Below are 27,779 nucleotides of genomic sequence, written 5' to 3' on the forward strand. Positions count from 1 at the left end.
CTGATGCCTTCCTGGGGCCCTTACTGCGGCAGGTCCCAGTCACACCAACTGCCCCCTGCTTCCTGGTCCTGCTGCCACACACCCGTTATCCTCCAGCCTCCTCTGTCCCAGCTCCCAGGCAGGATTCAGTCCTTACCCCTTTCTTCTTCCCGCTCCATGCTGGGGCCTGGGTGATGGTGTCCATGGCCAGGGTGCCGTGTCCCATCTCCTTGTTCATGTTTCCCCATCTGTACCATCAGAATAGGCCTCCCCTCCAAGCTCCAGACCTCCATGGCCACCTGGATGTCCCCCACACTCAACCTGTCCCCAGCTGAGCCCAGCATCTCTCCTCTGCTCCCTCATGACAACCTTTCCCTCTCCAGACATTTTTTTCTGCCCTCAGGCACCAGGCTGGAAACCTGAGGGTCAGCTCCTGGGGTCTCTCCCTCTCCTTGAGTCCCTACATTCAAAGGGCCCCCAGGTCCTGATGATGTTAAATTCAGCTTAATTTGCAAATCCATACGCTCTTCTCCATGCCTTGGCTCACTTCCAAGGTCTCAGCTTTTTCTTTTACCCCTTCTGATCCATCCTTCATGCCGCCATGAAACCTTTTACTGAAAACACTATCTGCTCCCTTTCCATGATTCCCTGATACCCACAGCAGCAAGTTTAAGTTCAAACTCCTTGGCAAACCACAACCCACCAGGAGCGAAGCCTTGTGGGCCTCAGCAACCCCCTCCTTCCCACTCCTCGGCTCCACCAGCTGCTCTTCCCTCCCATGCTTTTGCTCGCCTGGCCCGGGATGCCCTGCCTGTCCCCCACCTTGGTTGGCTCCTGTCACCTCTGGACACTGGGGTGTGGGCCCCCCTAAGGGAACCTTACTGACTACTGTCACCCCAGAGAGGAGATGGAAAGCTGCTTGGAGGAGGGCCCTTCCTCAGGGTTCCCATCACATCCATGTACCTCTCTTGTGCACTCATCACACTGACTCAGAAGGATCTTGTCTGTCTCCCTGCAGATGGTCAGCACCTCTAGGGCCAGGAAGGGCTTGTTCTCACGGTATTATTTTTCTACTGGGAGGCTCCAAACAACAGAAATGTATTGTCTCACAGTTCTGGAGGCTAGAAGTCCACAACCAAGGTGTTGGTAGAGCCATGCCCCTCTGAAGGCTGTAGGGAAGGTTCCTTCCTTTTCTCTTCTGGCTTCTGGGAGCCCTTGTCTCTTCGGGCATTCTTTGGCTTGTGGTAGCATAACTCCATCTTTACATGGCCTTTCCCCGTGTGTCTGCCTTCACATGACCTTCTCTGTGTGTGTGTGTGTGTGTCCATATTTTCCTCTTTTTGTAAGGACACTAGTCACATTGGATTAGGGACCACCCTCTTGACCTCATCTTGATGACATCTGCAAAGACCCTATTACCAAATAAAGTCACATTCACAGGTATTGGGGGTTAGGACTTCAACATATCTTTTGGGGCGGGGGGACACAGTACAACCCACAACCCACTCACTTTGGCATTCCTGGTGCCCAGCACTGAACCTCACCTGTGGCAAGGCACTTCTGACCCCTATAAATGGATGACTGAGCCAGTGTGCTCTGGGTCCAGGCAGGGGAGGAAAAGTCTGGGCGAGAGGGCATCTTGGAGGAGGGCAGCTCTGAAGCTGGGCCTGGAAGAGGTGGGAGACGGAAGGGACATGTCCAGGCGTTGGGAGGAGCACTGCCCAGGAGAGGAAGGAGGGCCGGGCTGCACAAGAGGCCTTGGCTCTGCACTTGCAGTGCAGGGAGCTGGGCCAGCCTGAGGCCGAGCTGAGGCATCTGCCCTCATGCCGGAGGCAGGAAGTGGCCAGGGCAAGTTTGTCAGGAGAGCAGTGACAAGAGCAGAACCAGTTCCTGAAAGGTTAATCTGCCTGAAGCACACTGGGGCAAGTCTAAAAGGGGCTGCCTGAAGCAGGGAGGCAGCTGGTCAAAGGACCTGGCAAAAAGTCAGCGGATAACGAGGAACTGAATCAGAGGAGTGGCAGCATGGCCGGAGGGAAGGGACAGAATCCAGAGAAAGTGTGGTAGGAGAACAGACAGAGGACGGCCTGAGACGGCAAGGAGAGGAAGGAGTCGAAGCTCATGGGGGCTGAGGTTCAAGGTGGAAGACTTAAGAGGTTGGGGGTCAGGGACTGCAAATGGCAGCCTAGGAAGAGCAGCGTGCTCGCAGGGGCTGCGATAGGTTTATCCTCATGAAGCCGTTCAATTAAAAAAGCAAGCTCACAGGTACACTCATTAAGAAACCACTGAGACGGGGCATGTGTGCAAAGCAGCTATAAGAGACCCACGCACTTCGTTAAATAATTCAAGTTTATGGGCGACAAGCATGTCTTTTTATATCGATGCCTGTTGCCCAGGCTGTTAGCAGCAGGTGTTTTTAGAGAAAGGCCTCAAGCCAAGGGAACTAGAAACTCAACTGAATAACCTTTAAATTACCTCATCACCCGAGGAAATGGAAATCAGTGCAGTCTGCAAATGCACCCATGTGCCAGCAGAGGCCAGATGGAGCTGCTTCCCAGTCAGGGGAGCCAGGGGCCAAGGGAGCTGCCCACCTCAGGGTCATCTCTGGGATTGTAGAGGTCCCTGGTCTTAGGAAGCCCTTTCTGACAGAGCCACCAGCAAATCCCAGGCTCCCCAGAGAGGCAGTGCTGGAGCGGTCCATTAGGGGGGCCCTTGCCCTGGGAAATGGAATAAAGACCCCCCCTTCCCATGGATGAGTCATTCCCTCTCAGGGCCTCAGGCTCTTCATAACCTAACAGGTCGGCCTCAGCCTTGTTGATTTCCAAGGACCCTTCACCTTCCAGCTCTGCTCACAGCCGAGGTGCTGCTATCCCTGTTGCCAGATCCCAAGCCCCACTCCCGTGTGAGGATGAGCCAACCTGGCAGGCCTGGAAGGGAAGTCTCGCACACTAACCCCTCCCCACTGGGACTCTGTCCGGCTGACCCTAACCCCTGCTCATCATTCCTCCTCCTGCTGCCCAGCAATGGGTGCTGTCGCCACAGTGTGAGGAGGGAGCACTGGATTGTGAGCCTGGAGATCAGGGTGACTGCCCCTTTCTGTGCCATCAGCTCCCCCATGGCCCTCTCCTCCTGCTGGAGAGACAGGGGCCACACAGTCAGACCTTGGGCACCTGTGATCTAACCTCTCCTGGCCTCGGTTTCCTCATTTGTATCACAGGCGTGGTAATGGTTCATATCTCACCAGGCTGTCATGAGGATGGAGGACGGACAGGAAAGCCTGGCCTGCAGTGAGCTCCCACCCAGTATTAGCTGCTATAACCACGGGGCCTGGGGCACAGACGCAGGAGGAGAAGACACACGTTGTTGGAGGAAAACCGCGTCTCAGAGAGAGAGAACCTCGGGGGAACAGCAGCAACCACAAACCCTTTCCTGGAAGGGGTTTCTCTGAACAGAGAGCCCTCACGGCCTTTGGCATTTAGGCTCCATTCCTCCAGGAGAGAACAGTCCTTTTGCCCAAGCTCCACCACTGCCCAGCCAATGTCCCTGGATGACAGCAGACCCAGGGACAGTCCGCACCTTGGGAACACCACCTCCAGCAGGACCAGGCTATCCCAAGGCAAACTACTGAGTCCTTTCATGGCCCTCATGGTTTGAGACTGAACACCACTGTGTGGAGATTTTGTCTCAACACACTCACATTCTCCTAATAACCGGTGGTGGCAGACTATGGCAGGAGATATTCAGGATAACACGGAGCACCTATAGTCCCATGCTAAGTTTACATACCAGGGAGCTGTTACTTTCTCTATTTCACAAATGATAGAACTGAGGCTCAGAGAGACCACATCATGGCATACAGTTAAGAGGGAAAAAGGGAATTTGAACTCAGATCTCTCAATCTACAAAGCTGGGCCTCTTTTCACTTCTTTACACAGCACAGCTCTTACACCATCCCTAACACCATTCTACCTGGAAACCGAGATCAACTGCTTTCACCAAAATAAAATTTGATCTATTGCTAAATATTCATCACTACATCTTTACTTTCTGCCTTGGCCTTGAGAAATCCAGTCAGAAAGGTTCGGTTCCTACTTTTCATGCCCATTTTACAATTGTGCATAGATGCAGGCTTGCACGTGTTCAACCAAGTGCAGGACTTCTGAGCAGAGACTGTGAGCTGAATCTAGGACTGTGCATCATCCAGTCAACCCTCAAATGTTATCTTCTTCAGTTACAGAGAACTTGAGCCCACCTTAATTATTGAAGAGGTTTTAAGTTGTTCAGACTATGAATAAAAATAGGTAGCCTGATTGCATTACAGGTGTGAAGCATGCTAAAAATATACATATACCCCAACTTGATCTAGTTACGGAAAACTTTGGGGCTATAACTGTATTTTCAAAACAAACAACATGCAAAGCTCAAATACACTGTTTTCCCAAAACAGTAGCTGGCCTGCCATTATATGTTTTGGACTTCATATTTTAATGAAACAAGGATGTCAACAAGGATGTCAAAGTACAGTTATGAGTCAGCCATCCTTCCAGACAATTACACTCTATCAAGGTTTATTCATCTGGTCAAAATACAAAATGTTTACATGATAGGAAAAAACCTACCTACCCAAAACAAAAATGCTTCTGGGTGGAAAAAAGCGATCAAGAATAATGTAAGTCGAGTATATGTCAGATGTGCAGTTACCATACTTTCCCCCTTATGACCTTTCCTCTCTACAGAACACTGGCCAGAGACAAATGGTACTTGGGTGGTCTGCCGTATGCAAGTAATGCTAGCACATCCTTGGCATGCATTTCCATCAGCACTGCAGCACCACTGCAGCTCACACTGACCCTAAAATCGGCACATCATCTCACACATCTTTTCCACCTCTCTTTCATTTCATCAGCACTGTCAGGCACCCGATGATCCAAGGAAGCTGCCCACTAGAGTCATTTCTGATGCCCACAGCTTAGGCTAGACAAACGGAACAAAACACAGACCTCAGTCCTCCAGCATGAGTCTGTCGAGATTTAGAAGCTTCATTTACATCCATCAGGTTAGAACAGGCACCTCACACAGCTTGGAATCCAGCACAACTAGACTTCTACATGGTCCCCTTCTTTCCAGCCCCTCACCTCCCCAACACACCAAAAGTCCTTTGTTGAGGCCATAAAGCCCCCCAACAGCCCGCCCATCAGGTTTTAGGAATCAAGAGGTCTATCTGTCTGACCTTGCCAGGTGATGGAGATGGGAACCGAATGCTGGTGGGATCGAAGGCAGAGGTGACCCATCAAGTTTAAACACATCTCCCCCTTCAGCGGATGGCTGAGGCAGGAGGTGGGCAGCTTTAGCGACGGAGGAAGCCCAAGGCTCCTCTGACTAGAAAGTTGCCCAGCGTGACCTCAGACTGCTTACTCAGAGGCACAGGCCGGCTGGAGAAGGGCTTTTCCTGTGACAGCCACCACCAGAGTTTAAAATCCCCTTTGCGTGCTGGGAAAACACACACACACACACACACACACACACACACACACTCTAGCAGGAATTGCTGCCCAGTATCCACTCCAGAGCGCCTCTGCCTGAGTCCAGTTCACTCACAACAGCCTGGTGCACTGTGACACTGGCCCCTGAAGCCCTGGCCATGGCAGCTCAGGTGCCTAAGGAGACTGGGGGAAGGCAGGGAAAGGACTTTACCTCTCACTTGTAGCCCCAGTGAAGGCTCAAGCCTGTCTTCTCTGCTAAAAGATGGCTGGCCTCTGTCTGGGCTGAATTCCAGTGGCCAGGCTGCCCAGACCCAGCCCCCTGCACAGAGATGGGAAGGTGTTGTTCCTCTGACAACAGCCTGGACAAACAGCCCTTCCCAGTGCCATGCAGTGAGCTGCACCCAGGGTTAGGAGGAGGACAAGCCTTGTGACTATCCTTAGACTTCTGGATTAACCCTTTGTCCCCTGGCTTGTGAGGGCAGACCTCCCTGCCCTCTATCCCAGGACTGGGGGAGTACCAGGGCAGTGATCTGAGCCCTCAGCCCTGTAGGCTACTCAAGATCAGGGCTGGAAGAAATTTACAGTGGGTAAGGAAATTTTTAAAGCCCAAGAAATTCCCATGCCCCCAGGACCCATCCGCCCCATCCCTGCTCTGTCTGCCCCAACTCACCCCAGGGAGGGGCTCCTGGGTGTGGAAGTGGGTCTGGCCCCGAGGCTGCGGGGGCTCTTGCAGCTGCTGCCGCCGCCGCCGCTTTTCCGTTGCCGCGCTCTCAGTCCATCTCGGTGCAGTGCCGGCTTCCACCGCCGCGCCGAGCAAGGGAGAAGGAGGGCGGTCCCCGGATTGGGTGTGTGCTGCCCGGCGGCCCCGGGCCCGCCTCCCCGCCGCGGCCGCCTCTTCAGCACCGCGGACAGAGGCCAGCCCGCGCGCTCTGAGCGCAGTCAAGCCGAGACCCCGCTCTGCCCGCCGGTCGGTCAGCCTGAGCGCAGCAGGGGAGCGGCGCGGCGCGTCCTCATTCCTCCAGCCTCCTCCCCACCAACCTTAGGAGGCCACCTCTGCCCCCCAGGCCCCGCTCCAAGAGCGAAGGGCGCCCCCCGAGACCACCCGCCAGTCCCCGGAGGACTGGACGCGGCCTCTTCCAGCCCCGTCCCGAGCAGGGATTAGCTCTCCTCCAGCCCAGCAGTCTAGACAAAGGCTAGCTCTCCGTGGCGGGACGCGGGCGGGCGGCGGAAAGCGCAGCTCAGCCTCTTAAAATGCGCGAGCACATGGCCCGGAACCCGAGCCGGCACTGAGGGCGCTATCCGGGACCGATCGAGGCCAAAGAAGCTTGGCCCTTCACCTGGCCCGGGGGAATGGGGGGGGGGGGAGCCTTGGCTCAGTCCCTCATTTCTCCACTGTCATATACCCTGGGGTTGTAAGGAGTTAACCAATTAGAGCCTGTTTCAGAACCTGGGGAGGGAAGGTTGTTGGGGTCCCATCCCACCTGGAATCCAATTCCCTCTCCCACATCCTTGGTGCCAGAATGTCAATCAACCAACAGATGGGGCTGCTTGGAGTCTGGTGACATCACACAGAACCGCTTCCACGTTTTTTCATTTCTGTTCAAATCCCTCCCACTGCTCCTCGCCCCCAGCCAGGAAAGTCCCAGACTTCGATGGGGGAGCCCTGGCTCTGACTTTGCCTCTGCCGCAAACCAGAAACATCACCACCATGTGGCCACCCTCACCTCTGCTCTCAGTGAGCCTCAGCTTCCCTATGGAACGTGAGGGTGGGGTGGGGTTCCTTCTGGTTCCAAGTCTGAGATAACTGGGCCTGTCTGGCCAAGGAGAGGGGACAGCAGAGATTGGACAGTCACCCCAGGCCCTGCTCACTTCATGGCCTCCCTCAGGCCTTTCTGGAGTCCAAGATGAGGTGACTCTTTTCTTCACTGGATGAAACTGGCAACTCCTGCCTTAACTGTTTTTATTTTATTATTATTTTGCTAGGGGTTTCTTTTATATATATATATAAATTTATTTATTTTATTATTTATTTATTTTGGCTGTGTTGGGTCTTTTGTTGCGCACGGGCTTTCTCTAGTTGCGGTGAGCAGGGACTACTCTTCATTGCGGTGGGCGGGCTTCTCATCGTGGTGGCTTCTCTCGTTGCGGAGCACAGGCTCTAGGTGCGCGGGCTTCAGTAGTTGTGGCATGCGGGCTCAGTAGTTGTGGCTCACAGGTTCTAGAGCACAGGCTCAGTAGCTGTGGCGTACGGGCTTAGTTGCTCCGCGGCGTGTGGGCTCTTCCCGGACCAGGGCTCAAACCTGTGTCCCCTGCATTGGCAGGCAGATTCTTAACCACTGTGCCACCAGGGAAGCCCCTTAATTCTTTTTAGAACAACAACTTTTTATGTCGCATTAATTCAAGTCCAAAGACAGCTTCATTTTTACTATTTGGTTGAGACCCCAGTTTAAAGGGGGAAAACCAAATGGAATGAGTTCAAGTCAAGGTTAATAAATGCTGTCCAAGCAGGCATGAGGGACTTTGCTCAAACATACATGGACCATGGCTGCTACACAGACAGCAGGGAGCTGACACATTCACAAAGGACACAGTGGGAACAGGAGTGGACATCGCCATTCAGGAAAGGCGGGGGAGGGCGGAGAGGGGCTCCTTCCGTTTTCACATCAAGGAAGAAGAATCACAATCCACATGTGGTGCCTTAAAAAAATAAGCAAAACCACCACCTCTACAGTCTTTTAACTTAACATCTTTTGTTCTCCTTTGAAAATTACTTCCAAGAGCTTTTTTTTGTTTGTTTTTTTCTTAAGGTAGCATACCATCAGAATTCGAAGATAAGAAACAGGTCAGGCACCAGGAGCACCGGGTTGTGTGGGCTTACTGCTGCTATGGTCACAGGCAACAGATGAGGGGGATGGGGTGCCCAGCTGCCTTCCAAACACCCAATATTTACCAAGTGGACATGCTGACACTTATGAGGAGAGTCTCAAGTCTTTGTACATTTCCTTGTTTGGAATGGAATTTCTTGAGCAATTTGTGACAGATGATTCCTTCCATTTAATTCCTTTGTCTAACTTATGGCACATTCAGCAATCACCAGCATGTCTGCATCCTCACCTTCTGGGAGGCCAGTGAAGGATACCTAGGGAAGGCCATTTCTACACACACACACACACACACACACACACACATGCACACTAGCACAAGGGCCAGAATTTCTACTGACATGACATGCTCACAGTTATTTATACTGAAGATCCCAGAAGATTCAGGATTTGGAACTAACAGAAACAATCCAAGCCATACAGCAAGATTTTAACTTTCTATTCAGGTTCTGGAAAAGCCCCAAAACTGGAACACATTCCACTGATGCTCATCCACAAAGGCAGGAAGATACTTTTGCCCCAGATCTTCTTCCTCCCTCTGCCCCATGGCTCAGGCCTCGCTCTTTGACCTTCTCACTACACACTCTCATCCTGGTGGGCAAACTATGACTGCCACTGTTGCTTGTGACTAGTAAACCACCCCTGACCTGCCTGGAATGCCACTGTTACTATTGATGTTGCTATTAAATCCCAACCAGAGCCACCCTCTGCCCTCCCAGCCCAGCTGTGCTCTGCTCCCTCTGTTGTGTGTTGAAAACACAAGAACTTCCATGGTGCATCCCCTCCTCCTCGCCCACGACCAGCCTGCCCCCAGCTCCTCCAGCCCTTGGCCCATTCTTTCGTTCTGACACTACTGGGGACCCGGACCTAGCCCTCCTCCTCTGTCCCCAGTCCACCACAGCAGCCTCCTGCCTGGGCCCTGCCTCCTCTCTGGCCACATGACTCTTCCTAAGACACCCAGTACAGACTGTCACTGCCCCTGTTATGAACCTGAAATGCCACTGCCCTGCTTCTGACCAAGTAAGGTTCAACTTCCAAGCCTAACCCTGTAGGTCCCAGGCAGATACCCGCTCTTTATGTCAACTCCCAGGTCCCTCTAGTGATAGCTCTGCGCTCTGGCCATGATATCTCAAGTCTTTGCCTCACGACCTTGACTATCCCTTGTCACCTCTGAGCCTCTGCTCCACTATCCCTCACCTGGAATCCAGGTTCCCTGCCCACCCACTGCAGCTGCAGAGCCCTTAATCCAGAAGTGCTTCAGTGGCCAGTGCTGGATCTGGCACATGAAAAGCAGAAGCCTACTGTCCTGGGGCATGGCTCCGCACCGTGGCCTCTGCCTCCACCTCCTTGAGCCCCCAGAGCACTCCCTGCTAGTACCATATACCAGACACTTAATCATTCCAACCACCTACACTGCCATCTCCTGCTCTAAGCCCAGGTATCCTTCCTCTCCAGACAGCCTACAAGTCTTTGTCTTCTGGGAGCCTGTCAGTTTCTAGCACAATGTTCATATACTCTTGAGAGGTGCTCAATAGTTCTTGAATGAGCAAACCCATCACAGGTAATACCAAGAATGGCATAATTTTACATGTGCTTTAGAAGTTGAGCTAATACATATACATTTTCCCTCTCTCTCTCCCCGACTCCGCCGCCACCTCCCTCTTCACCCCCTATCCACACCCTGCCAAGATGACCTTGGGATGGCAGGCAGGGGAGAAAGAGGCTCTAGGCTGCCAGAGAATCCACAGAACAATTTTTAGCACTAGAAACCCAATGGCTTTTCAGAAATAAATCCTTGCATGTATAGTCAAAGGTATTTTTTTTTATTAATAGTAATTTTTTTTAGAAGATGTTGGGGGTAGGAGTTTATTAATTTTTATTTATTTATTTTTGCTGTGTTGGATCTTCGTTTCTGTGCGAGGGCTTTCTCTAGTTGTGGCAAGCGGGGGCCACTCTTCATTGCGGTGTGCGGGTCTCTCACTATCGCGGCCTTTCTTGTTGCAGAGCACAGGCTCCAGACGCGCAGGCTCAGTAGTTGTGGCTCACGGGCCTAGTTGCTCCGCGGCATGTGGGATCCTCCCACACCAGGGCTCGAACCCGTGTCCCCTGCATTAACAGGAAGATTCTCAACCACTGCGCCACCAGGGAAGCCCTAATAGTAATCTTTTATTTATTTATTTATTTTTATATTTATTTTTGGCTGTGTTGGGTCTTCATTTCTGTGCAAGGGCTTTCTCTAGTTGCAGCAAGCGGGGGCCACTCTTCATCGCGGTGCGCGGGCCTCTTCACTATCGCAGCCTCTCTTGTTTCTCTCTTCTCCTTCTGGGACACCTATAATGCAAATGTTGTTGCGTTTAATGTTGCCCCAGAGGTCTCTTAGGATGTCTTCATTTCTTTTCATTCTTTTTTCTTTATTCTGTTCCGCAGCAGTGAATTCCACCATTCTGTCTTCCAGGTCACTTATCCGTTCTTCTGCCTCAGTTATTCTGCTATTGATTCCTTCTAGTGTATTTTTCATTTCAGTTACTGTATTGTTCATCTCTGTTTGTTTGTTCTTTAATTCTTCTAGGTCTTTGTTAAACATTTCTTGCATCTTCTCGATCTTTGCTTCCATTCTTTTTCCGAGGTCCTGGATCATCTTCACTATCATTATTCTGAATTCTTTTTCTGGAAGGTTGCCTATCTCCACTTCACTTAGTTGTTTTTCTGGGGCTTTATCTTGTTCCTTTATCTGGTACATAGCCCTCTGCCTTTTCATCTTGTCTATCTTTCTGTGAGTGTGGTTTTTGTTCCACAGGCTGCAGGATTGTAGTTCTTGCTTCTGCTGTCTGCCCTCTGATGGATGAGGCTATCTAAGAGGTTTGTGCAAGTTTCCTGATGGGAGGGACTCTGCCATCTTATATTTCTAAAGCACTTTATAGTTTACAAAGGACGTTTGGAATTCCTTTTCTCATTTGATCTTGCCTTAGCTTTAGTCAAGAATGTCTGCTCATTTAGAAAGGTGTTCAGTGAGTATGTACACAGCTGGAGAATGTGACCCAACACATGCCACCTTGGCCTGTAAACTGGAGTTTTAAAGAGGCAGAATCATATTGATGAGCTGGTGCCAGTATGATGCACCATTCAACTGGACATTAATTTCTGATAAAGAGGATCATAACTGGGAAAAACTGCAGATTTTACTGGCTACTCTTTTTTATGTTATTAGGGTTTTTTCTCTCTTGAATTTTATAAGCACAATGTGTCTTTTAAAACAATTAAAAAATAATAGCCCTGGGATATGATGTAAAATTGCATATTTGTGACTGCAGTGGCACTGGTTTTCAATTGCCCTGTAACAAGGAAAGCAAACCCAACCTGAAAGGAGGCAGAGGTGTTTCTTTGCAACATCGCAGGCATATGAAATTAGGCTCTTAATTGAAAATCAGGAATGATATAACTTGGAAATGTAACCAAAAGTATTTTCCGTCAGTGAAAAAAGACCATTTTAAAACACTTTATTCATTTTTCAGATCTCTTTCTTCCTTTTCACAATGTCACATTTATAGCCTGATAGAGGGACACAATTGGAAAATCATCTACATATAAAAAATGAAATTTAAGGTATAAAAATTCTGCAATTCTGATAAACTTTATGTTCACTCTTTCCTTGATCTAAATAGAGTATTCTAAAAATATTACCCACATAGGGGACACATTTTTATATACATGCTATTTTTGTTTAGAAATTGTGAGCTAGTGAAAAGTGAAAATGACCTTGACTATTGTACTTATTTGATAGAAATAAGAGCCTTTTAATATCTGGACTCAAATATCTTCTCTACTAATCACAACTTTCATAAATTTCAAAACAAGGATTTGGATTGAATGAAAACAGGACGCTGGTGCTTCCTATGTGCCCCCTGTATCTGTGTTCATATGGAATATTTATGTAATATTCTGACTTGGCTATAATCTATAATTCCTGGTTACTATTTCAGTTGCAACTATAATTTTTAGGTTAATGGTTATAATTTTGGTAAGGTATACATGAAAAGTTCTATGTTCATGCCCGAAAGGAGGATCATTAAACATTCATTATTACCACTCAAATTAGTTGTCATGTGCCGTATAACAGTTACCCATTATCATCTCACTAGTTTAGGTTTAGCAGTAAGTGAACAGCAATATATAGCTCATATCAGTAGAGTAATTCTTGTTGGGGAACACAGAGAGAAATGATTTTAAAACCCATTTGACATATTTATGTTGACAAATTATTTAAAGGAATTACTGCTTTGTCAATAAACATGTCTGTATATTGAAAAAAACAATAATATGAAGCGTGGGAGTGGATAAATGGAATTTAACTTGTGAGGTTCTTAAATTATTTGGGAAGTGGTAAATGTACTAATTTAAAGTAGACTATAATACATCAAAGATTCATATTATAATCTCTTTTATTAAAAGAATGAAAAAAGGTACAAATGAGAGGAAAGAATGAAATCATAAAAAATGCTTGATTAAGAATTTTTAAATGAGAGAGAAGGACCATCTGTGTTGTAGCATGTGTCCTTCCTTTTGGGACTTCCCTGGTGGTCCAGTGGTTAAAGACTGCACTCCCAATGCAGGGGGCAGGGGTTTGATCCCTGGTTGGGGAACTAAGATCTTGCATGCCATGTGGCTCAGCCAAAAGAATTTCCTTCCTTTTTAAGACTGAATAATATTCCTTTGTGTGACTATATCACATTTTGTTTTTCCACTCATCATTGATGGACACTAGGATTGCTTCCACCTTTTGGTGATTGTGAATAACGCTTCTGAGAATACTGGTGTACAACTTTAATCACTTTTTAAATCATCCTTTTAGCTGAAATACAATCTCAATCACTCTTACCTTCAGCTTTCAGACAACATGGTAGACAGGATGGAGCAGAAAGCCTGCAGTCAGCTAGACCTGGGTCCAAAAGCCAGGCTCTGCCACATACTAACTCAGTGCCAACTAGTGTGGGCAAGTTACTTGGAGGATTACACATAAAGGATGTAGAAATGCCAGGCACACAGCAGGCGAACATGGCAGCGATTATTAACGTTATTCTCACGAGCTCGGGGCGCCTCTCTGATGTCAGGCGGGCTGGGGAGCATTAGAGACTCTGGGTCCTCAAAGTGCCGTGAAGATCCTTGAGGCTTATGTACTGGTTTTCTCCCCAACAGACAAGAAGACAAACCAAAACTTATAACAGCTACCAATCAACTGTTATCTCTATAAAACATGTTGTCAACCAATGATAATTGGCCAAAGAGTATTTTACATTTTGCTTGAAAATACTATTTCTGTTCATCTGACTTTAACTGCATGTGCTAGTGACAAACCCAGATTATGAATGATGCATGCATAGACACAATGACTAATTAAATCCCAGAGAGACTATTCATTAAAAAATACAAATGCAAACTTTTTTATCCTTGGGCTTGCAAGTAGATGTCTGCAGGAAGCAACTGCAGGAAGGTTTATAACCTCAGTTTCTTCAGTAAACGATACTGCAGATGGTGGATGAAAAAATTACTTGTATTCATAAACTATTTCTTATCATGCAAACCATGGTGATTGAAGCTTCTGTACATGGTTCTTAAACACTTAATTTCTTGCTGTTTTGATAAATGCTTATGGATTTTTTTTAATCGTCAGCCCTCTGACTCTTTTGCTGTACTTTGGTGATATCTATCTATATACCCATTGACTTGGGGACAGAGTAGGAGGCTAGCTGGGTTCTGAATTGAACCATTTACTGCAAAGGCTCCTGAAATCCCCACTGACCTGCAACCAGCCCTGGGAGATGACTGTGACCTTCTCCGTCTCGCTGCTCTGGGCTAGCTAAGACCCATACATTTTTCTCTATCCACAAAGTAGAATTGAAATTGACAACATATTTCACAAGACTGTGGAACAGATATCGTAAAGACACAGGACTGATTGTATGTAGAATCCCCAAATATGTGTAAGCTCTCGCAACACGGGTAAGGGCAGTATTTGGAACAGGGATCATACTGGCCTTGACTGTCAAAGTCCTTCCAAGCAATGGAATTTAAAAACCAATTATTAGATCCTATTCCCTTTAGTTTCAGGGTAGCCATGTGATGCAATGAGGCAAGCACAGAGATAACAGAAGAAACACCCCTTAACTGATTTTTAAATGGCTTATCCAAAAGTTTATTGGTCTTGAAAAGACCCTTAACCGCATTTGCCAGTGGATTCTCAGAAAGTTACTACATCTCAAACAAAACAAAAACAAAAAAAATTTAACCTATCAAGTCTTCCCCCAATTCTCTCCCTCTCTCTTTGGTAAAAATGCACTTTGCTGCATCCCTTCAGGGTTGCTTTTTGCATTTCGCCTGGAATCTTGCTATTTTATATTGCCTGAAAGCTATAGGCACACAGGTTATGAGAACAAGCAGCAGCGGAAACTGAAGGAAACACACACACACACACACACACACACACACACACACACACACACACACACTCCAAATCCAGCTCCCAAACTGAGATCTTGAATTCTCAGGACTAAAAGGGGGCCTCTGGCTTTGTTCTTTCCTGTCTCCCTCCAAATCCATCCACACGGATCACGTGTGTGTGCAAACTAGACAAGCAGCCAAAACCTCTAAAAAGCGTGTGACACCATTTCAAGTTGTCAAATCTTTTCTATCCCTTCTATTTCTCTCTCCCTAAAAAGGGGCGGGGGGTCAACCACACTGTCACGTGGGGCTACATAACCAAAGTCTTTCCTGACCCAGGAATGCCTGCAGGCTGAGGCTGAAACTTGAGAACAAGCCCTGTGTGTCACCCAGCCAACCTCTGCCTACAGCCCAAGGAGCCCACAGCCAATGGACAAAAACAACATTGGCTACAACAAAACTACATGTCTGTCAACCCCAGGGGCCCGATCACCTGAAACAGTGAGACAGAGTCACCCTCGCCACCTCTGTTTCTTTCAGATGACAGCCAGTGTCGCCATGTATGGAGAGGTGCACAAGAAACACACGTTCTCACCGAGATTCACATCCCTCCTACCCCCAAACAACATGGCACAAAAGCAAATTAAGCTACACTCTAAAATGGGAACACAGTTTCCACTTGAGGAGGTGGCAAAGCTGTTACAGAGAAAGAATCTCAAGGAGAGAAAATTTCACTCTGCTCTTGGGGCCAGAACTGAGGTCTGTCCCACCTTCTGGTCCTTGGGACTGCCTCCCGGAAGGGCTGGACCCAAACCACCTCCACTCACACCATTTCTCTCCCCTGAGGGTCTCCAATGGACTCGGGAGCCGAAGCAAATGCCTGTTCTATGTGGTGAATCCCCCAGAGAGGCACTGGGTTGTCCCAGGGCTCTTTCACCATTTTTTCCTGACTTTTGTGTGCTCTGTAGGCTGACTTTTTTCTCTCTGCAATTATCTGAGCTGAGTTGGTAGGGTCAATGGAAAGGAAACCTCCTTCACCTGTGTTAGCTACTGGCCCCTGGAAACAGTGAAAGATGTGCAATCTGGAAAGAGGATGGGCCAGATCATTTCTAGGAGAGGGCCAACCTCACTGCCCAGAAATCCAGGCTTTTGTGTCTGCAGAGGATGTGGTCCCCACCTGCTTGCCAGACTCAGGCCCTCCCCCTCTGGTCAGGGTTGGGCTTCCTTCCAGAACCTCTCCCTGCAATCTCCAGGATGCATCTCAGAGATGGCACAGTAAACCCTCCAAGAGCCTCCTTTCATGTTTAAAAACAATGCAGCTCTTTCAAGAGGCTACAACAATCAGAAGCTGATGTGTCACCACTCAACACCAGGAGCACACCCTTCACGTTCACTTTTCCTTTATGGCGCAGACTCAGAGATGGTCAGCAGACAGTTCCATACCCGTAAATGGGCTGATGCCAAGCCATTTTTTCGCCCTTTCATGATATTGCATGTAGATTCATCCAAAGCTATTAAAAATTAATTACCCGCCAAGAAGCCTTGAATCAAAAGTCAACATTTACAATTTATTAATTACCATGGTCCCTGGCATTAGAGACTCATTATACTAGAGCTGCAGTGCTAATCTAATTTTACATGAAAGGGGACGTGTAATTGCAGGAGCTCTGCAAGTCTGAGCCATAGCAAAATCATTTTATGCTCCCCTTTGAGTCTGTCAGAGTCAATCATACCAAAGGCCTTGGCTGGTTTGTCAGCCACCCCAGAGCACATTCAGCCTTCGGACAGAGAGCCCCCCGAGTGAAAGGGGCAGAATGTGGCCTAGAGGCCAGGGCCCGGCTCTGAGCACACCATCCACCACCTGCTCACCATGCTGCAGAGGGCTGGGGGTTCCCTACTGAAGGTGGTCCTTGGAGGAAAAGGCTCCCTGGGAACTCGGTGGGATTCTGCACCTTGTGCCTCAGCAGCGATTTCAGAGGGATTGACGAGGCACTGGGGAAACAGAGGATCGAAGGGGCCGGCGTCACTCCTTTCGCTCCCTTTTCCTAACCCGCAGGACACTTTGCGGCTGATCAAACTGTCCCCACTATCACCATCACCACTGTCACCTGTATTGGTGCCACACGGGCCACACACGGTGCTGACACTGTACACAGCCTCACAACAGCCCGATTCTTCAAATAAAGGAATGGGGCTGAGTGGGAAGGGGGGTTGGGTTAGATCATTTGTCCCAGGTCATGTGGCTAGAAAGTGACATGGCTGGGAACCCAGCTCAGTTGGGTTCTGGTACTACAGACACCATGAGGAACAAACAGGACCCAGAGCCTGGCTCTGCCCCCTGAAGCTCTCTCATATCCCAGTACTTCTCTCCTTCCCCACTGCCTCCACCTCTGGCCACCTGCCACCTGGATCTGCTGGCCCCTCTGCCACTGTCCAGCGTCACTCTGACACATTCTCCACCCTGCAGCCAGAGGAATAGAGCTGAGAGTGCCAGACCCCAGCCGGCAGCCCTTGGGACCCAGCGGGGATTCCGGCTGGGAAGGCCTTTCACGATCCATGATCTGGTCCCTGCTGGTCTCTCCAGTCTCACCTTGGGACGTCCCTTCCCGCCACCACCCCTCCCTGCTCCTGCCACCTGAGAACTGTCTGCAGCTCAGGACGGCCATGCTCTCCTCCACCTCTGGGCCTCACTTTCACTGTACTCCACTCACCTTCACCAGGATAATTCCTCCTTGCCCTTTGGGTCTCAACTTATGTATCACCTCCTCCAGGGAGCCTTCCCTGACCATCCAGACTGGGTTAGGATCCCCTCCTCATGCTTCCTTTGCCAGGGTGAAGCATCAGACACAATCCACCATGATTTTCTGTGGATCTGTCTGCCTCCCCCCAGCAGGCAGTAATGTCCCTGGCTGCAGAGACTCATTTTGTTTTCCACTGAATCTTTTTTTGTTTTTTTTAATAAACATATTTTTGGCTGTGTTGGGTCTTCGTTGCACCGAGCGGGGGCTACTCTTCATTGCAGTGCACAGCCTTCTCATTGTGGTGGCTTCTCTTGTTGTGGAGCAGGGGCTCTAGGCACACGGGCTCAGTAGTTGTGGCTCATGGGCTCTAGAGCGCAGGCTCAGTAGTTGTGACGCACGGGTTTAGTTGTTCCACAGAATGTGAGATCTTCCCAGACCAGGGCTGGAACCTGTGTCCCCTGTGTTGGCAGGCATATTTTTAACCACTGTGTCACCAGGGAAGCCCCTCCACTGTATCTTTATCTCCTAACACTGTCTGGCACAGAGAGATGTGCAGTAAGGATTTATTGTATAATAAAATATAATAACCTCCATAAAATTTAGCATGAAAGCAAGTTTTCTAACTCAGAAATATTAAGCACTAATATGTGGAAGTCACTGGCTGCTCCAGATCTATGATTAAAACTATTCAAAGGGACTTCCCTGGTGGCGCAGTGGTTAAGAATCTGCCCGCCAAGGCAGGGGACACAGGTTCGAGCCCTGGTCCGGGAAGATCCCACATGCCGCGGAGCAACTAAGCCCGTGCGTCACAACTACTGAGACTGTGCTCTAGAGCCCGCGAGCCACAGCTACTGAGCCGCATGCCTAGAGCCCGTGCTCTGCAATAAGAGAAGCCACCGCAATGAGAAGGCTGCGCACCACAACGAAGAGTAGCCCCCACTCGTCGCAACTAGAGAAAGCCTGCATGCAGCAACGAAGACCCAACGCAGCCAAAAATAAATAAATAAAACATTAAAAAAAAAACGTAAGCTGATTCTAAAATTTACATAGAAGGGGAAAATCCCAATAAATTTTTGAAATTAAAGAACGAGGAAGGATTTATCCTATCAGCTGTCAAACTAGACTATAAAGCTACAGGGAGTAAACTGTGGGATACGGGTGCAGGAATTGACAAAGAGATCAGTGGAGACCAGAGTGTTCAGAAACAGAATAAATTCTGTTGAGAACATTAGATATACTTTTGGAAAACAAAATTAGATGCCTACCTCACACCTTGCACAAAAACAAATTCCAGAGGATATAATTTAAAATACGCTTGCTAACAGTCCCTTCTTTCCCAAGTGATTCAAATGGCACCTTTATCACTAAGTGAATTCCCATAGGTACATAAATCTATTTCTGGAGACAGCATTCCGGTTTTTAGAATGAAAACCAAGGCTTTTCACCTACAACATTTAAATAAGCAACCACAGACCCAAATTCTAAAAATGCTGTCCCTGCTTCTGAGGCAGCTTCATGAGGGGAAATAGTCATTCTGCAGATCTCACACTCTGAGGGTCACTTTCAATTAATGCAGTCCTGAGTGATTATGGTGGTCATTTCTCAGACAGAGCTGTCCCCTCTATCACTGCCTGGTTGACCCAAGTAGGCAGGGCTCTGGGAAGCTTCTGAGCCCCAGGGGCGATGCTGGCAAGGAACACCAGGTTGAGAAAAGGCACATTTTGCATCAAGATGCCACGGTTTTTCTATATATTTCCAAAAGTAACGGATCTCCATAAATGGCATTCTTTTCCAAACATTCCCAAAGGCAAAGATTTTACATGATCAGTCATATTTTGGGAGCTACAGTATTAGCAGTACTGCAGCGTTATTCATTTACCTTTAGATGGAAATATGATCTCTGAACAAGCCTCCCTGCCACTGAGATGTGGTATTTCAGGCCCCGAGGGAATGAAAAGAGGCAGAACCTGTATCTACAGTGAGCTGCCTTCAGTGGTCCACCCCCCATGCCAGGGGTACTGATGAATACGACCTGTACACAGGTCCCCTGTTCTTTAAAGCAAAGAGGACATATAAGACGTTGTAATGCCTGAGAAAACATGCAATCATTTTTAAAATGCAAAATGAGTGTGTTCACCAAGAAAACCTGTGTTCAACACTTCCTCAGGTTGTCCTGGGTGGCTGACTCAGCCTCTCCAAGCCTGGACTCTCTCACACTTCTTGTGGTGGTATAAAATGGTGCAAACACTTTAGAAGACAATTTGGTAGTTGCTTAAAAAGGTGAACATTGGGACTTCCCTGGTGGTCCAGTGGTAAAGAATCCACCTTCCAATGCAAGGGATGCAGGCTTGATCCCTGGTCAGGGAACTAAGATCCCACATGCCGCAGGGCAACTAAGTCTGCCGCAACTACTGAGTCCGCGCGCCTCAACCAGACAGCCCACATGCCACAAACTACAGAGTCCACGCACCCTGGAGCCCTTGTGCCATGACTGGAGAGAGAAAAAAAAACCGCATGCCACAACTAGAAGCCTGTGCCACAGTGAAAAATCCTGCATGCCGCAACTAAGACCTGACGCAGCCAAAAAAATAAAATAAATTAAAAATTTTTTTAATTAAAAAAGTTAAACATCCATTTACCCTATGACCCAGGCATTCCACCCCTAGCTATTTATCCATGAGAAAAGAAAGCACATGTCCATGCAAACGCTTGGATGTAAATGTTCATAGCAGCTCTATCTGCAATAGCCAAAACCCAGCAACACCCCAACTGTCCACCAACAGGCAACGGATAAACTGTGGCACATCCCATGATAGAATACCATGAAAGGAAAAAATTAGTGATGTGTGCACAGCATGAGGGGATTTCAAAACAGTTATACTGGGTGAAAGAAGTCAAATGGAAAGGAAATATACTGGACAAGTTCACTTGTATACAATTCCAGAAAATGCAAACTCTGTTGTGCCTGAAAGCAGGTTAGTGTGGCCTGGGGAGGTAGAGGTGGGAAGAGCTCAAGAGGATTTACAAAAAGGCACGGGGATGATGGATACTGTCCCTAATCTTGACTGTGGTGGTGGTTTCACAGGTACATACATATGCCAACCCTTATCAATTTGTACACTTTAAATATAGGCAGTTTACTGCATGTCAATTATGCTCAGTAACAATGTTTTAAACACACACACACACACACACACACACTGAAGACAAAAAAGAATGGTTGTTGGTCAAACCGTGATGCTGTATACCTTAAACTTATACAATGCTGTATGTCAATGATATTTCAATAAAACTAGAAAAAAATAAAATAAATGAATGTGTCAAATCAACACACTGTACACCTTAAATTTACACAATGTTATATGTTAATTATATCTCAATTTTTAAAAAGGAAAGCTAATTTTTAAAAAGTGAGGGACTTCCCTGGTTGTCTAGTGGCTAAGACCCTGCGCTCCTAAGGCAGAGGGCCCGGGTTCGATCCCTGGTCAGGGAGCTAGATCCCACATGCCGCAACTAAGAGTTCGCATGCTGCAGCTAAATATCCCTCACGCCGCATCGAAGATCCAGCATGCCTCAACTAAGACGCGGTGCAGCCAAATAAATGAATGAATAAACAAATAAATATTACAAAAAGAGAGAGAGAGGCTGTCCATAGAGAAACCCTGTGCTCCACACCCTCCAGCTGGGGCAGCTACTGCAAGCCACCAAAGCCACGAGACCTGTCACCTCCATGTGGTCAGACCTCCCACATGCCACTGCTGAAGGCCCAGCTGTCCCCTGGGCCCCACCTTCCCTAACTGGGCAGACCCTGACTCCCCCGTCAGCCCACACAAGGCCAGTGTACCAGCCACGTTGGTCATGGCCACACATGGCCAACATTCACGTTCCCCAGGGAATCCCCACCCAACCAGCCAGGATTGACCGTTGCGTGAGGCAGAGGTGTTCTTTAGATAGAATTCAATTTGTGATTGCAGATTATCTTCTTTAGCTGCTTTTAGGCAAAGAGACACCAGCACTACGGCCAATAAAAATCCCACTCACATGCTCTATTTCCCACTCCCTGAGGTTCAATGCAGTAAAACCGAGGCTGTTCTAAGAAGGCAGGTGCGTGCCTGGGCTCTGGGGAAGCTGCAATAACTCTTTCATGCTCCAGGGCCAGATTCTAACTAAGCAAAGCTCCCTGTTCCTGGATGCCCCCACCAGATAACAAACAAAACAATCCTTGCCTGTTTTTGCTCTGCACTGTGTTCTCATCCAGGGGATGCAGCAAGGCACAGCTTTGAAGCTGCAAAAGTCTACATTTGAATTTCGGCACCGCTATTCATTCACTCATTCATTTCCTGAGCACCTACTGTGTTGCAGACCCTGCACTCTGCTCGGAGCCGACAGTCTAGTTGAGCGGACAGATGTTGATCAAAGCGTCACCACTTCCTAACAGTGATCTCAGGCAAGGCGCTGAGGTTGCCCCTGTGTCCGTGCCTTCCTCTCAGCGGACTGTTCACGACTCATTGAGCCGGTGCCTTAGCCGTGCCTGCACCAGACCCAGACCGCCCAGGGTCACCCTCAGCATCTGGGTGCGGGGAAAGGAAATGGGGTATGTTCGTTAATGGGTCTCCTTCCCTCCAAGTGGGCCCGGTCAGAATGCTTCAACCCACTTGCAATCAGTCATCTTACACAAAGAAACCAAGAGTTAGCGTGTGTCTGGGAAGTGCAGGCTCCAGTGGAGAGGTGAACGGTGGGTACCCTGGCCGAGAGACCCCCCCCAGGACCCGCCTCTCCACACCCACAACTCAAGTTGGGGTCTGAGCCCAAGGACAAATGACTCAGTGTGTGGCAGGGACCACGGCATTAACTAAACACAGGAACCATGGAAGGCAGGGGCTGGGGGGTGAGGGAGAGTGGGGCACTGTTTTCCATTATTAGCACTATTTTCACTCCTCCTTTCCTACGTGTATGTATTAGTGGGACCAAAAAAAAATCCATTTTTAATGTTAAAATAAAATTGGTACATGGCATTTACTTTTGGGTTGCTTGAAATGTGGTGATGTGACAGAAGTTAGATCCATAAATACAAAAGGGATTAAATTAAAAGGGTTTAACGGTATTTTAGTGGCCTGGGTGCACTGCAGCGGAATGTGGAAAATGGCAGTCACAACCATGTGGTATTTGTTCCCATCTCACAACTGATGGGGTCGTTACGCGGTAGGGGCTGAGCTGAGGAAAACGCACTGATGAGAGTTTCAGCAGCTATGCCACCCACTGGTGACTGAATGTGTCCCCAGGACCAGCTAATGGATAATCACATGGCCATTTTCTGAGAGGAGACGGATCATTGAGGCATGTTTACTGCCAAAGCACTGGCACTGGAATCCAGAAAAAACGATACTGGGCGACTCACAGTTTTTAAATAACACTAAATAACCGCACCTTTCTTCTCACCGTGAGTGGCCATGAGCCCATAAGGACTGAGTGCTCGGCCTGAGCCATCATTCAGTTCAGGCACCTTCATTTGGTTTTAAATAGACTGCACACAGATTAAGGGTTTTTGCTTCATATTAAACGAGAATCTGACTGGCACACGTGAAATACACATGTAAGAGGAAAAATCATGAGCCAAGGGATACTGAAGAGCAAGAGGCACGTCTGAAGCGTGGGGATGAGCTGGTTTCTGTGTAACAGAGGAGCTGGGCGGGAACGCGAGGCGGATAAGCAGCAAGGGGCAGGACTGCGCAGGGGGGCCAGGGCAGGGCACCCGACCACCAACGGGGCCACGGTCCTTCTGCCTTAGGGCCCCCAACCCCCAAGCACAAGACTGAACTCTCCTCTGTCCCCTTGGCTCTATCACTACTTCATTCTGGAAGGAAACTGGATACACTTTTTTAAAAAAAGTGCTGCCTGTCTTTCCGCAGCTCTCCTAGGAAAGGGCAGTATGTGCGTTCCCGTTACTTGGAGTCACATCTGTCCAGCTCCCACAGCAGCAAGTGCAGCCCTGGAAGCGCAGGGAGGCCCAGGCGGCTGAGGCAGGAAGGTGGCAGAGCTGGCTGGGACCACCTTTTGGGAGCATCTGTCAAACGTCTGTGGGATGTGCTGGTGGCGGGCACAGAGAGTGAGTAGAAGGTCATGTTGGCCCTCAAAGAACCCACAAGCCAAACCACCAAGCGGCTATGATCATGCGCCCCATGAAAAAGTTTGATCACCCCCAGTATATGAATAATTATTTCTAGATCATACACATGCTGTGCTACTGCTACTTGACTTATGCTTTATGATCATGTGCCCTCCGGGTGAGGGGCCGGCACTCATCCCCTTCTTGGAAACAACGAGGCTACAGGAGAGTGGAATCAAGAGCCACAACACCATCGCACCCCTACCCAATGCAACTTTTCCTAGGAAGGTACTAGAGAAGAGAGGGAGCTACATGCATGACATGGTCCATGGGGCGTTACATTTGTAACAGGCCACAACTGGAAGCTGCCTGAGCGTCCAGCCAAAGGACGACAGGGTAAGAAAACTGGGGCCACAGGCTCTCCACAGAACAGAAGCCAAGCATAAAAAATGACAAGCGAGGCTGCAGAACATTCGCCCAGAATACTGATGCTGTAAAGCCGAGTGGAAGGTGGGCTCTCCGCTGTGTGTGGGTGTGTGCGGTGTGAGTGGGAAGGAATGGCAATGGCTGGATCATGGCAATGTTTTCATTTCTTCTTCTAAATTGCCTTTGCTATCACTGTAATGTTTTAATAGCATAGAAAGTCAAGTTTAAGTAAGAGCGGCGGATGATTTTTCTCACCGGTTCCCTCTTCCTCCCTCCCCTCCAAAAGACAGTATGGATCTCCTCCCACAGCTTCCCCAGTTTCCAGACTGATGAGTGTGTCTGAGAACCAGCCTGGCTCCTCCACTGACGGGGCCTTCTGTCTTCCTGCTCATGAGGCTGCGGTCATCACTCTCCCCGACAGTTCCATGCCCTCCTTCAGCAGAAGGGCCACGTGGGTTCTCACTGTAGGTGCCACGGCGTTTTTCTCCCACATTCGGTTATCCGTTGATGGCCTTGAGCTGTGATCGCATCTGGGAGACCCTGAGCCCAATGCAACGGGGGCATTTCTGCACAAATGGAAGAGCAGCAGCACTCCTGGATAAGTTATGGCAAAGGCTCACAGGAGAGTATTTGCGGGCGTACCTTAACCACGCCGTGCATTTTCTGCTAAGGGAGCGTTAACTGGAACAACCTTTATAACTCGCCAACAGCATCAAAATGGAAAGCATGCACTTGACCCAGTAATCCTTTCTCTAAGAATTTACTGTCAGGAAATAATCACACCAGGGCAAAAAAAAAAAAAAGAGGAAGAAGAGGAAGGAGGAGGAGGAGGAGAAGAGGGAAGAGGAGAAGAAGAACAAGAAAGAAAAAAATGAGCACAGAAATGCTTGTCCAGTGCTTTTCTAGATAATAGGGAAACACTGCAAGCAACCTGAATGGCTAAAAAATGTTTCATTAAATTATGCTATATCCATTTGATGGAATATCATGCACCATTAAAAATGACATTATAATTAGATATTCAAACAGGTGATAACATTAAAGAATTATTATTTCAGGTGTGATAGTGGTCTCAAATTGATGCTTTAAAAAGAGTCCTTGTTTTTTAGAGACACACATAAAATGTTTGCAGATGGGGTTTGGTTTAAAATAATGGCAGAGGGAAGCAGATTAGTGGTCGCCAGGAGCAGAGGGAAGGGGGGAATAGGGAGTGGCTGCTAATGGGCATGGGGTTTCCTCTGGGGTGATGAAAATGTTCTAGAACTAGATAGAGGTGATGGTTGCACAACATTATGAATGTGCTAAATGTCACTAATGGTGAATTTATGTTATGTGTATTTACCACAATGAAAAAATAATAATGAGGGAACCAGATGACGGAGTGTGATGAAATAAGATTGGCCATAGATTGATAATTGTTGAAAGGCAAGTGATAAGAACATGGGACTCTACATGTGTACAAGTATGTTATATATACATGTATGTAGCTCATTAGAAAGTTTCCATAATAAAAAGTGATGCCACAGATGCATATTTATTGCATGGAATGCCCACAACATGTTGAATTTAATGAGCCAGTTACAAAACTGCACATTGGGACTTTTCCCAGTGGTGTGAAATTACATATCTAGATCCAAATGCATATATACGCATAAAGAAATGTTTGGAATGCTGTTCAGCAAAGGTTTAACAATGATCATTTCTAGGTTAGTAAATTTGAGATTTTTCTCCCTTTGGTCCATTTTCCAGTATGATTTGCAGTTTTCTTTTTCCATTCAGTCTTTTTACAAAACAATAAAGATTTTTTTCTTAAAAGGCAGAAATGTTTAAGAACACCCTTTTTACCTCCTGCATTCTCACAGAATGGTCCTGGAAAATGGCAGATTCCTAACAAAAGCCACCTGGCTAGCTTGACACCTGGGTACTTGCTCAGTGGCAACGCCCTCTGCAGTGTACATCTCCCCATGGGGGAGCTGAGGAGGGCCCACCTGGACACCCCTGTCAATGATAACAACCCCAACAATGACTCCTGCAACTCTTTCTCCTGCACATGTTCATCTGGCCTCTCTCAGCCACCCTGTGAAGTCGCCTGGGCCAGGACTGGGACCGTCCCTACTTCACAGACGAGGAAGCGAAAGCCGGGGGCCTGCCTACACCACACATCTGAGCAGCCGAGGCAGGACCAGCCCAAGGGGACCCTTCCTTCTCCCAGGAGCCACCCTTTGTTGGGGGTCAGGACCCAGGCGCTGGGGCCTGGGGCTGGCCCTCCACTCGGGAGACGAAGACCACTACACATAATCTTGCACAGGTGCAACTCAGACTCCTGCATTATCACACACAGCCAAACGTCTCCAGCCGCCACTCAGATCACGTGAACATCAGCCAGAGGAGGGATAACTACAGTGACTGCTGCTGGACAGCCCACTGCGAAGGACACAGCTGCTCCCGCGGTGGTGTCTCCGGCTGAGCTGCCTGGAGTCACACATAGTCCCTCCTGACCTCTCACGCTCCTGGTAATGCCCTTTGGAAGGACGCTCTCCAAACTTGGCTCTGTGAGGACCCCCACAATTTACCTGCACCCAGAGCATACGGACCAAAGGAGCCACCAGGCCTGGCCAAAGCACCAGGCACCCACTCCTCACACTCATTCTCTCACTCATTCTCCCTCCTTCCCTCCCTCCATCCCTTCCATCATCCACCCAACAGTTCTGCGTGCCTACTCTGATATGAGCCCGGCCTGGGCGGCGGGATGACCAGGGAAGTCAGACGTTAAACAGATGAGAGCACCATGAATAATACCGACACGATGGTGAATGCTCAAAAGAGAGGCACCAGGGGCCAGGAGGGCACCCACGGCGGGTGGGAAGCAGACCTGGGGTGGGGAGTCAGGAGGGGGTCCTGGAGAAAAGGCTTCATGACATAAGAACAGCCATCGAGTGTGAGAGACCCCACAGTGCACAGAGCTCATGCCGCTGTCCACCTGCCCAGGGGCTCTTGTCATTTCCCCTCTGCAGAGAGGAACCTGAGTCCAGAGAGGACGTCACTCAGCGGAAGAGAGGGAGAGCCAGACCTCACAACGGCCTCAAAGCCAGGCCTAACCAGTCACAGGTGTGCCCGGAGCCGGCAGGGCTGCCTCCGGGATGTCTGGGCTCGAGGGTTTCTGTGGCCAAGTCCTGAAGGTGACACTTCTGGCTGCGCTCACAAAACGTCTATGAAGAGGAGTTCTCTGCGAACACAGCTGCCTCATCAGTGACAAGACGTCCCGTGGGCCAGTGCAACCTCCCCACTCCTCGTGCTTTAACGGAGATGAGGAAAGATGGGCTCACAGTAGTGGCACTTCGCCCCAGGCAGGCAGAAGGCCCTGACTCAGGAGCCTCATTAAAATGGAAATTCCATTCCTCAAGAGAAGCTACTTCATCTCCGAGCAACCCAGTGTTTCCGACTGTCTTCCAGAGAAAAGAGAAATGTAAGGTGGGTGCCAGTGGGAGAGAAAAACCCACCACTTTCATCTAAAACCAGAACTCGCCCACTGGAAGCCCAGCTTGCAGTCTCCGCCCTGGTCCCGCACCAACCCATTACAAACATTTCCTCCTGCTCTAGAGGGAGGTGTCCAAGGCCGACTCCTGCCTGGGTGGCTGCATTGGGGCCAGCTCTCTCGGCATGTGGCTACACGCTGGCCCCGCTTTGCTCTAACCCACTCTCACCTGGACTGAGGTGGCTCACAAGTGTA

At 48.7% G+C, this 27,779-nt stretch overlaps 2 protein-coding genes across 6 annotated transcripts in view; both read right to left on the reverse strand.

Moving 5' to 3' along the window:
• OSBP2 (oxysterol binding protein 2) overlaps positions 1–27,779 on the reverse strand; it is a 147,212-nt gene that overhangs the window by 76,453 nt on the left and 42,980 nt on the right. The window contains exon 1 of one of the 5 annotated variants that reach the window (XM_060311010.1): positions 6,130–6,720. The exons of 3 other annotated variants lie outside the window; for them this stretch is intronic. Coding sequence is in view for 1 of the 2 variants with exons in the window: in XM_060311009.1 (XP_060166992.1) it covers positions 5,207–5,282 (76 nt within the window). In the remaining variant the exon portion in view is untranslated. Of the gene's footprint in view, positions 1–5,206; positions 5,328–6,129; positions 6,721–27,779 lie in introns of those variants that run through there. One more of the 5 variants, XM_060311009.1, reaches the window with a different exon arrangement.
• SLC35E4 (solute carrier family 35 member E4) overlaps positions 1–27,779 on the reverse strand; it is a 151,630-nt gene that overhangs the window by 43,359 nt on the left and 80,492 nt on the right. The window lies entirely within an intron of this gene.

This window comes from Globicephala melas, chromosome 13 (assembly GCF_963455315.2).
Source record: "Globicephala melas chromosome 13, mGloMel1.2, whole genome shotgun sequence".
NCBI classification, from domain to species: domain Eukaryota; kingdom Metazoa; phylum Chordata; class Mammalia; order Artiodactyla; family Delphinidae; genus Globicephala; species Globicephala melas.